The 12,213-nt window shown below is 39.9% G+C and overlaps 1 protein-coding gene across 3 annotated transcripts in view; it reads right to left on the bottom strand.

The window, feature by feature from the left end:
- LOC123524333 (serine/threonine-protein phosphatase 6 regulatory ankyrin repeat subunit B-like) overlaps positions 1-12,213 on the bottom strand; it is a 107,479-nt gene that overhangs the window by 26,355 nt on the left and 68,911 nt on the right. For all 3 annotated transcript variants that reach the window (XM_045302444.2, XM_045302442.2, XM_045302445.2), the window contains 3 exons: positions 10,738-10,836; positions 9,853-9,951; positions 9,085-9,183 (listed from right to left, as the gene is read on the bottom strand). In XM_045302444.2, coding sequence (XP_045158379.2) covers positions 9,085-9,183; positions 9,853-9,951; positions 10,738-10,836 — 297 coding nt within the window. The remainder of the gene's footprint in view (positions 1-9,084; positions 9,184-9,852; positions 9,952-10,737; positions 10,837-12,213) is intronic.

Here is a 12,213-nt window from a genome sequence, read left to right as displayed (position 1 = left end):
CTTTACGATTCAAATGTCAACGTGCAGTCTGATCTACACTGTCCTGCGCATTGCAGACAAGAATGCATTTCACGGTTGGTCTGCAGTTCGCGTTTCGAATTGCGAACTGCAAACTGGTCTGCAGTTCGCGATTCGTGTTGCGAACTGCAAACTAGTCTGCAGTTTACGATTCAAATTTCAACGTGCAGTCTGATCAACACTGTCCTGCACATTGCAGACAAGAATGCATTTCACAGCTGGTCTGCAGTTCGCGTTTCGAACTGCGAACTGCAAACTGGTCTGCAGTTCGCGATTCGTGTTGCGAACTGCAAACTAATCTGCAGTTTACGATTCAAATTTCAAAGTGCAGTCTGATCAGCACTGTCCACCGCATTGCGGACCAGAATGCATTTAATAATTAGTCTGCAGTTCTCATTTCGCGTTTCCAACTGCGAACTGGTCCGCGGTTCGCGTTCCAAATTGCAAACTGCAATCTTGTCTGCTGATTACAATAAAAATTTCAAAGTGCAGTCAGATCAGCACTTTCTTGCGCATTGCAGACAAGAATGCATTTCACAGTTGGTCTATAGTTTGCAGTTTGTGTTTCCAATTGTGAACTGAAAACTGGTCTGTAGTCCGCAGTTCGCGTTTCGAATTGCGACCTGCAAACTGGTCTGCAGTTCGCAGTTCGCGATCTGAATTGCGAACTGCAAACTGGTCTGCAGTTCGCGATTCGAATTCGAACTGCAAACTGGTCTGCAGTTCGGGATTCGTATTTCGAACTGTAAACTGGGACACAATTTACGATTCAAATTTCAAAGTGCAGTCTGATCAGCACTGTCCAGCGCATTGCGGACAAGAATGCTTTTCATAATTAGTCTGCAGTTCGCATTTCGCGTTTCCAACTGCGAACTGCAAACTGGTCCACAGTTCGCGTTTCAAATTGCAAACTGCAATCTAGTCTGCTGATTACAATAAAAATTTCAAAGTGCAGTCTGATCAGCACTTTCTTGCGCATTGCAGACAAGAATGCATTTCACAGTTGGTCTATAGTTCGCCGTTTGTGTTTCCAATTAAGAACTGCAAACTGGTCTGCATTTCGCAGTTCGCGTTTTGAATTGCGAACTGCAAACTGGTCTGCAGTTCGCAATTCGCAGTTCGCGATTCGAATTGCGAACTGCAAACTGGTCTGCAGTTCGCGATTCGAATTCGAACTGCAAACTGGTCTGCAGTTCGGGATTCGTATTGCAAACTGTAAACTGGGCTACAATTTAGGATTCAAATTTCAAAGTGCAGTCTGATCAGCACTGTCCAGCGCATTGCGGACAAGAATGCTTTTCATAATTAGTCTGCAGTTCGCATTTCGCGTTTCAAACTGCGATCTTCAAACTGGTCCGCAGTTCGCGTTCCAAATTGCAAACTGCAATCTTGTCTGCTGATTACAATAAAAATTTCAAAGTGCAGTCTGATCAGCACTTTCTTGCGCATTTCACAGTTGGTCTATAGTTCGCCGTTTGTGTTTCGAATTGCGAACTGCAAACTGGTCTGCAGTTCGCAGTTTGCGTTTCGAATTGCGAACTGCAAACTGGTCTGCAGTTCGCAGTTCGCGATTCGAATTGCGAACTGCAAACTGGTCTGCAGTTCGCGATTCGAATTGCGAACTGCAAACTAGTCTGCAGTTCGCAGTTCGCGTTTCGAATTGCGAACTGCAAACTGGTGTGCAGTTCGCGATTCGAATTCGAACTGAAACTGGTTTGCAGTTCAAGATTTAAAATGAAAGTGAATTCGAAGATTACTCTTATATTTTAAAGTAATAGGTCAGTGTTTGCTAAATATAAAATTTTGAGCCGTGCCATGAATAAATCAACATAGTGGGTTTGCGACCAGCATTGATCCAGACCAGCTTGCGCATCCGCGCAATCAGGTCAGGATCCATGCTGTTCGCTAATGGTTTCTCTAATTGCAGTAGGCTTTAAAAGCGAACAGCATGGATCCTGACCAGACTGCGCGGATGCGCAGGCTGGTCTGGATCCATGCTGGTCGCACACCCACTATGTTGGTTTTCTCATGGCACGGCTCATTAATGTTAATGGTCTGCACTTCCTCCCTCTTCATTAGAACTGCAAAGTGCCGGCAAGTCTGCGGCTCCTAGTTTTCGATTCAAACTACGAACTGCAAACTGATCTGCAGTTCTCAGTTCGCAGTTCGCAATTCGTAGTTCATAATTCGAATTGCGAACTGCAAACTGGTCTGCAGTTCTCAGTTCGCAGTTCGCAATTCGTAGTTCATAATTCGAATTGCGAACTGCAAACTGGTCTGCAGTTCGCAGTTCACGATTCGAATTGCGAACTGCAAACTGGTCTGCAGTTCAATATTTAAAATGAAAGTATATTGGAACATTACTCTTAGGCCTAGAATTTCGTACTTAGTAATTTTTTGCTTAAAAGAGGTTATGGTCCCTCAGCTGCAGTCACTTTATCCGAATCGAAATTGTAAACTGTAAGCTGGTCTGACTAAGCGACCTGTACCGGTTCTTCTCCTAAAAGAAGGCTTCTAAAGTGTCATTGCTATGCACAAGGTATATCAAAGCACCAGTCTGTCTTTCCACAAAGAGTCTGTATCTAAATACACGATTTCTCTCCATCTGCTCTGAGGGATCTCGCTCTTCATCTGGTGAGATCGTTCGGTGTCAGATTACTTTCGCGACCAGAGTGGCTGCGTTTGTGCTATGTAAAACGCCTTTAAACGGGCTTATCATGAGAAGGACTATATATAAACATGGTATAATAATAATAATTTCAAATTACTCTAATCAGAGTCATATACATTATATGTTTTGTCCTTTCGGAATAGGGTAGGTAAATTGGTAAAAAAAATGTTCGTGGTATATTCGAAATCAGTCCATAATAAATGGTACCTAATTTACCCATTTTATTTGGGCACATTCGTGTAGAACGAGTGCTTTAATAAATCACACTTTTGCACTACTGGAATACATTCTACATGGAATGAGACAGTTTACATTTTCATAGACCTCACATGGCAAGTTTTGCAGATCGAAACTGGAAGTAAATGTTTATTGTGCGGACTAGAGCAAATATGCGCTATTTTAAGGGTAGCAGACCACAACTGGCAGGCATTTTAATAGGAATATCCAACCCCCATTTTCTTGTTATTATCATTTGTAACAGAGCTTTTCTGAAAAGTAGTTGTAGGAAAAATTGATGTTCTCTAAAGATACGTAAAGACGGCCTGAAGTTAGCGGGTTTTAATACAATACAAAAAAGGATTAATCACTGGACTTTAAACATTCTCTGTCATAATGTATATGCGGTTTACAATTAAAATTGTGAATAATGCATTGAACTTTGATTAGCGATCATTTGAAACTGGTAAAAAATGACATTAAAACAAATAAAGGAGACAACTAAATTAATTGACATTTATTGTTTAATGTCCATATATTTTTTAAGAAAATTGCGAGACATATATTCAATCACTTTAGCCCCATTGGATCATTTAAACCCTTTGATTGGTTACATTTTGCACAGACAAACAACACAACTCTCTTCTTACGCCCATTTAAGGTACGTTGACCAATCATGCAGGTCTTAGTGCCGAGTGCATAATTGCGACTGCAACAAAAATGTCGTCGTTCCAATTAGTTATGGGCAATTTAATTCAAATTACTTATCAATGGCACAAATAGATAAAATCTCTAAAAGTATTAGACACCTGCACATATCAAAGCCCCACTTACATTAAACCAAACAAGATTTATAAAGTAATGTTTCTAAGCCAAATTCAAAGCCCAGGCTCTAGTACTGACCGTTTGCAGATTTCTTATGTCATATTTCATTATAATACCAAGACAATAAAACGGGTCTGTCGATGAGCCATTCCAGTGCTACCTTTGGACATATCCGAAGGCGGCGGCAAGAATGGTGTTAAATGTTGGTATTTTATTAGCAGATGTATGTAATACGCTGGTTTTGCCAGGGACGAGATTATACGGACTTTCTTCTTTATATGACACTATCTATGAATATTTTGTACAGTAAGTCCAGTATATTTCGCTTTAAACACTGTCAAAATACGACTGCGTACTTTGCTTGTGTGTGGACTACTTTCGTTAATATTCGTTACTATTTATCAAATTGTTCTGTTTCAGAAAGTTAGAAATAGGTAAAGTTCATGGCAAAATTAGCCCGTCTCAGGTGCAGTTCATCGCAAAATTAGCCTCTCTCTGTGACTGGACAATCAATACAGGCTTCGACGCAGATATGTCAAGCTTGCATTGACCTGTAGGTTACAATCTGAATATTTTATATGTCAGAAATATTCCAAAGTCAGGTGAGCTATAGTCAGACGTGAGATGAGCATTTTTGAGTGGGCTGACAGTGACTTGAACATTCCGGCTAGTTACTTCAATATCCGGACAAATTCCGTCAAATGAAACAGTTCTTTGATTAATCTTACAATTAATCTTTCGTTGATTTTATTTACAAAGGGCAATATAATTTTTGTTTAAAATTGAAATGATATACACACATGTACTGTAATAGAAATCACACAATGTAAAGCTGAATTATTTTACAGGAACAACGCACTACTGCAAAAGCTGCAAAAGATTTTTTTATTTTATTTTTTATATGTCAGTTCATGTGTTTTATGACCTTTTAATAAGTCCTAAATACAATAGAAATGTATTTGAGTTAAAAACATTCCATAAGAAAAAATGTTATAACATCATGACAGTAAACGAGTTGGGCTTTAAGCCATTCAAGAGTTACATTAGGCCATACTTGGCTGTAGACGATCCTTATAATGGGTGTAAATGTCTTTACATTGAAACATGTCACAATATACATCAACTGATAAAATAAAGATAAAATAATACAAAGTTTTCCAAAAAAAAAAAAAAAAAAAAAATTCACGCGCTCTGTAAAGAAATACAAACTACAATATTAAAGATATTTCAAAATATTCCTTGCCACACCGACTGGTGAATTAATTGAAGTAATCATAAGAATTCTAAATGATTTTAATTCAGTTTTCTATGAATTTTACTGTATTGCTCGTAAGAGTACATTAACTACTCTGAGCGTAGAAGGAATTTGGCAGTAAAAGGTACTAAGAGAACACCAGTGAATTTCTTTCTCTCATTCTAGCTCTCCTTTATACTCATAAAACAAACCAAGAAGATTGGTCATACAGGACGGATTACACCAAACCGGAAGTGACTACTCAGTGTTACATGTGAAGTAGTCCAAAATGTAGTTCCATGCTATGGATGAAGTCTGGTATAATGAGTGACATGAGGAGGTGACAGTTAAATTTTACGCTTATGTTTATTGCTTATTGTATTGAGAATAGATCTAGACCATTTTCATTGTAAATTTCCTGGAATAAGTTTTATTCTTTGCGAAAAATGTCTACCTACGCGGAATTGCTAAACGGCTGTTTTCATGGGGGCATTTTTAGAGGGTGATGTTTCTCAGAACAGATTATTTTTCTTATATACAACATAAAACATGTCAATATTTTTCTATTTTTGATAAGAAGACATGTTATACTAAATGACCATATATGGTTTTCATATCATTGAAATGCTCTAAAGTGCTGAAAATGAGGTCTGAATGTGTTGTTATGAATATGAAATAAATAAGGAATTGAATTGGTAGAATGTAACCTACATGATAAGAATTCACAAAGACTGTACGGGCAAGGATGAAGTGCCTCGGACATCTCCGTTAATATTCGTAATAACACGTTCATTGCCGAGGATATCCAATTCAATTAAACAGCAGACGATACCGCCAGGGAAAAGTTTTAGTTTCCCCGCGCCCGTCACTATTAAGTTTAAAGAACATGAAATGTTACATCCCGTGACAAACATGCTATAACTTCTACATGTTTTCATTGTTTATATTTAAGCTTTTCTATATTCGTCACCGGTAATTGATATGGGCGGCTCCTCCATAAAAATGTTACTAAATTCATTGGAAAAAATCCTGCAAGATAAAGAAGCTCCATTTCAAGATTTTTCATTTCTTCTTTACTTTTCCAGTTTGCAGATCGCATTTGAAAACGTGAACTGAGAACTGCAAACTGCAGACCAACTGTGAAATGCATTCTTGTCTACATTTTGCTGGACAGTGCTGATCAGACTGCACTTTGAAATTTGAATCGTAAACTGCAGCACAGTGTACAGTTCTCAATACGAAATTCGAAACTGCGAACTGAGAACTGCAGACCAGTTTGCAGTTCGTAGTTCGAATCGAAAACTAGGAGCCGCAGACTTGCCGGCACTTTGCAGTTCTACTGAAGAGGGAGGAAGTGCAGACCATTAACATTAATGAGCCGTGCCATGAGAAAATCAACATAGTGGCTTTGCGACCAGCATGGATCCAGACCAGCTTGCGCATCCGCGCAGTCTGGTCAGGATCCATGCTGTTCACTTTTAAAGCCTACTGCAATTAGAGAAACCATTAGCGAACAGCATGAATCCTGACCAGACTGAGCGGATGCGCAAGCTGGTCTGGATCCATGCTGGTCGCAAACCCACTATGTTGATTTTCTCATGGCACGGCTCAAAATTTTATATTTAGCAAATACTGACCTATTACTTAAAAGTATAAGAGTAACGTTCAAATATATTTTTATTTTGAATCTTGAACCGCAGACCAGTTTGCAGTTTGCAATTCGAATCACGAACTGCGAACTGCGAACTGCAGACCAGTTTGCAGTTCGCAATTCGAAACGCGAACTGCAGACCAGTTTGCAGTTCGCAATTTGAAATACAAACTGAGAACTATAGACCAACTGTGAAATGCATTCTTGTCTGCAATGCGCAAGAAAGTGCTGATCAGACTGCACTTTGAAATTTTTATTGTAATCAGCAGACAAGATTGCAGTTTGCAATTTGGAACGCGAACTGCGGACCAGTTTGCAGTTCGCAGTTGGAAACGCGAAATGCGAACTGCAGACTAATTATGAAAAGCATTCTTGTCCGCAATGCGCTGGACAGTGCTGATCAGACTGCACTTTGAAATTTGAATCGTAAATTGTAGCCCAGTTTACAGTTTGCAATACGAATCCCGAACTGCAGACCAGTTTGGAGTTCGAATTCGAATCGCGAACTGCAGACCAGTTTGCAGTTCGCAATTCGAATCGCGAACTGCGAACTGCAGACCAGTTTGCAGTTCGCAATTGGAAACAACCTGCGAACTTTAGACCAACTGTGAAATGCATTCTTGTCTGCAATGCGCAAGAAAGTGCTGATCAGACTGCACTTTGAAATTTTTATTGTAATCAGCAGACAAGATTGCAGCTTGCAATTCGGAACGCGAACTGCGAACTGCAGACCAGTTTGCAGTTCGCAATTGGAAACACAACCTGCGAACTATAGACCAACTGTGAAATGCATTCTTGTCTGCAATGCGCAAGAAAGTGCTGATCAAACTGCACTTTGAAATTTTTATTGTAATCAGCAGACAAGATTGCAGCTTGCAATTCGGAACGCGAACTGCGGACCAGTTTGCAGTTCGCAGTTGGAAACGCGAAATGCAAACTGCAGACTAATTATGAAATGCATTCTTGTCCGCAATGCGCTGGACAGTGCTGATCAGACTGCACTTTGAAATTTGAATTGTAAACTGCAGCCCAGTTTACAGTTCGCAATATGAATCTCAAACTGCAGTCCAGTTTGCAGTTCGAATTCGAATCGCGAATTGCAGACCAGTTTGCAGTTCGCAATTCGAAACACGAACTGCAGACCAACTGTGAAATGCATTCTTGTCTGCAATGCGCAGGACAGTGTTGATCAGACTGCACGTTGACATTTGAATCGTAAAGCGCAGATCAGTTTACAGTTTGCAATTCGAATCGCGAACTGCAGACCAGTTTGCAGTTCGAATTTGAATCGCGAACTGCAGACCAGTTTGCAGTTCGCAATTCGAAACGCGAACTGCAGACCAACTGTGAAATGCATTCTTGTCTGCAATGCGCAGGACAGTGTTGATCAGACTGCACGTTGACATTTGAATCGTAAAGCGCAGACCAGTTTACAGTTTGCAATTCGAATCGCGAACTGCAGACCAGTTTGCAGTTCGCAATTCGAAACGCGAACTGCTAACTTCAGACCAAATGTGAAATGCATTCTTGTCTACAATTTGCCGGGCAGTGCTGATCAGACTGCACACTTTGAAATTTGAATCATAAACCGCAGACTAGTTTGCAGTTCGCAACACGAATCGCAAACTGCAGACCAGTTTGCAGTTCGCAGTTCGAAACGAGAACTGCAGACCAACTGTGAAATGCATTCTTGTCTGCAATGTGCAGGACATTTTTGATCAGACTGCACGTTGACATTTGAATCGTAAAGTGCAGACCAGTTTATAGTTCGCAATTCGAATCGCGAACTGCAGACCAGTTTGCAGTTCGCAATTCGAATCGCGAACTGCGAACTGCGAACTGCAGACCAGTTTGCAGTTCGCAATTCGAAACGCGAACTGCGAACTGCAGACCAACTTAACTAAAATAACACACTGTTGTGACCGTGAGCATACGTGCAATATTGACCGAGGAGGTCGGGAAATGTGCTAAAGTAAATCACAGGTCGAAAAAAATCAACTCTTTGTCCTTATATTTTGAGACGTTATGAAATGACTCACTTATAAGTACGATTAGTATTTCAATTTTATATTTCTTTAAACGTGCGAGGTGTCGAAATTCTGGACAAAATAGTTTGCACGTTTTCCTCGTACACGCTTAGAACGTCCTTGTAAACCAGTCTAAAAAGTTAAACCTGTAGCTACATGTAGGCAGCAGCAAAACGGAATTTATCTGTAATATTTAAGAAAGTGTCGTCAATCTTGATGAATGCCATGAGGTCGAAAAATTGAGAAACAGTGGAAGTTAGAACTGCAGATTGTCGGATTACAGGACCCCCTACCCCACCCTCCTTCCCGCAAAACACACCCTTTATTATTAAGGGCGGACAGACCATATGAAAATAACTATGTAATGAAGTCATTTTTGTCTGTTGTAGCCATAGTCATTTCTCCTGAGGACCGTAAGTATTAGCATAGGTCTTAGACATACCTCATTCAGGAGACTGAAATTTGCTTTTAGTTCCTTCATGGTCGACAACCCCTCTAATCTTTCTTCTTCAACCATGATATGCACCAATCCTTCTCCCTCCTTAAAAAATAAAAAAAAATTGTTTTAATTAATAAATGATGCACTGCCTGCATAGAATAAACAAATATACAAACACACGTAGAGATCAAATTATAAGCTATCTAATCGAACATAAGGCTCGTGTCGCGCCAATACTCGAAAAGGACATAAGCAGAAATAGACAACAGACACGTGACTTTGACGAATAAAAGTAAATTGCACCATCGTAGCGGTGTGTGTTGAAAGAGTGGACACAGTGGTCCAGTGGTAACACTGTCTGACTTCGAAACCAGGGTCGTGAGTTGAAGCCCCGGTCCTCCAACTAAAAATAATTAACATTAGGACACGAGTCCCGTGTACAGATGCATTACACATGGCATGCTAAAAAACCTTGAAAGTTTCTGGAACTTGATAGTCTTCTGTATACTGCACTATCCGTCCGCTAACATTACCAGCAGTCTACTGGAGGAGTCGTCCATATGGTTTACCGGTGGCGACTAAAAATAAGCTTACGAGCAAACAAGTAACCATATGTCGAACATTGTGAAAGCGATTTTCACAATACATAAATGGCACGACGTTAGAAAAAAAAATCCACCAGTATGTATGTTTAGAATTCAAATTATTAATAAATGTTTCAACAATGCTTTACTTTTTTATTAATACTATACATGTAGATAAATTTCTTACAGAATTGAGGGTATTGATATCAGCTCCACATCGAAGAAGGCACTTTGAAGTAGGTACGTCCTCGTTCACCGCGGCATAGTAAAGGGGACCAAGCGCCGACTGTAATATGAATATGTTAATGAAAGATTATTCGACTTTCATAAGAAAGACGCTATGATACAAAGAAAAATTGGTTCGTGTGTAATGCTGATCTTGAAAACGAATATTGAAACAAAAGAAAGAAAAATAATGTAAATGTGTCAAGTGGCAGAAATGGTTTGTTACAAGTTATAAATCTTGAGACTAGTTCAATCTGACTAAAGTACATATCCTATTACGCTACGCATAGGATCTGAAAACGACCTATTCATGGCCTCGTTCTGACAACCCTTCCGCTAGCCAATCAGAGCTTGGCTTACAACATTTTGCAAATCTACCTGTAGCCTTGATTTTTGATATTAACAATTATTATATCATATAGTGTCAGATGGCCGGTTAGCTCAGTCGGTAGGTCACTTGCTTTGTAAGCGAGGGTTCCCGGGTTCGAGCCCTGAAATATCAGCATATTTTTCTTACTCTTTGGCATTCGAACAAGTCGTCTGATTGGTTAAAATAAAAATAGCGATACTGGAAATCCAAAATATACAGAAGACGTATGTGAATGGGTCGTTCTCAGATCTTCGTTTAGAAGATCAAGTACTTTAGTCAGATTGGAGACTAGTTGTGAAACATGTATGGTGATGAAATAGAAAACGGTGAGTTCGTCAAACAAGCAAGGTGTTTTGACGTAAGAACGGACGCCTAAACGTTCCATGGTTTTTACCAGGTTTTCATTGATTCATTTTATCACCCTTCCACGTGGTGAGATGGCCACAAGGGATTATCTACTTATCTAAAATTACCAACCTCATTTTCTTTGTTGCAGTCTGCTCCGAGAGATGCTAAAAGCTGTACAATGTTGGTTTTCTTTTCTTTTGTAGCCATGTGTATTGCCGTATCTTGTCTCTAAACATATGACAAAAATGTACAAATACAAGAGCAAATCAATTATATCTCATGACTTAATTATTAGAACAGCGTTACTATGTGACTGGAGTTGGTTTATAAACTTTTACTCTTAAAAAAAAAAAGATCTTTTTTTTTCTCAGAATTCACTCTATAAACCTTCACAGTACTTTAATTCATCAAACATTTTTTAACATGTGACAATATCTACACGTGCCTGCTATTAACTCACTGAGACTACTTATTACATAAAAGCATGTTATAACAGGATATTTTGCTTTAACTTGAATCAATATGTACATAGAGTTATAAAGGACAATTACATAAAGCCGAGACAATCCAGACTGCAACCTTGAAGTATGTCTGTTTTCTAGATTATTCTCAATTATATGTATTCTATCTCGAAACAAGACCATAATATAGGCTCCTAGCCCTACTCATGTCTTACCAGGAGCATAAATATCGGCCTCTTACTTTACACGTATATGTACCTAACCAGGAGCGTTAATATCAGCTCTTAGCTCTATACACACCTTAGCGGTAGCGTTAACATCGGCCCCTTAACTTGCATAGACAAAGACTTAAAAAGACAAATAAATAACACCGAGACAATACAAGGCTGAAGTCTTAAGTGTGTGTGTGTGTGTGTGTGTGCGTGCGTGCGTGCGTGCGTGCGTGTGTGTGTGTGTGTCAGTTTTCAAGATTATTCTCAGGCTTCGGAACTTAAGGATATGTCTCTTATCTTGAAACAAGATCAGGAGGAGATATACCTTACCAGGAGCGTTAACTTAGGCCCCTAGCTTTACACATGCCTTACCAGTAGCGTTAATATAGGTCCCTAGCTTTATATATGTCTTACCAGTAGTGTTGGTATCGGCCCGTAGCTCTACACATGCCTAACCAGCAGTGTTAATACCGACCGTAGCCTTATACATGCCTTACCAGCAGCGTTAAAAACGGCCCTAGCCTTACATATGTCTGACCAGTAGCGGTAACATCGGCCCCTAGCTCTACACATGTCTTACCAGCATCGTTAATATCAGCCCCTAGCTCTACACATGCCTAACCAGCAACGTTAATACCGGCCTTAGCCTTACACATGCCTTAACAGCAGCGTAAATATTGGCCCCTAGTCTTACAAATGTCTTACCAGTAGCGGTAATAAAGGCCCCTAGCCTTACACATGCCTTACCAGTAGCGGTAAAATCGGCCCTAGCCTCACACATGCCTTACTAGTAGCGTTATTATCGGCCCTAGCCTTACACATATCTGACCAGGAGCGTTGATATCGGCCCTTGCCTTACACATACCTTACCGGTAGCGTTAATATCGGCCCTAGCCTTACACATGTCTGAGCAGGAGCGTTAGTATCGGCCC

Source organism: Mercenaria mercenaria, chromosome 3, assembly GCF_021730395.1.
Source record: "Mercenaria mercenaria strain notata chromosome 3, MADL_Memer_1, whole genome shotgun sequence".
Lineage (NCBI taxonomy): Eukaryota > Metazoa > Mollusca > Bivalvia > Venerida > Veneridae > Mercenaria > Mercenaria mercenaria.
Note: the sequence above shows the minus strand (reverse complement) of the source record. Positions and strands in the feature narration are given on the sequence as shown.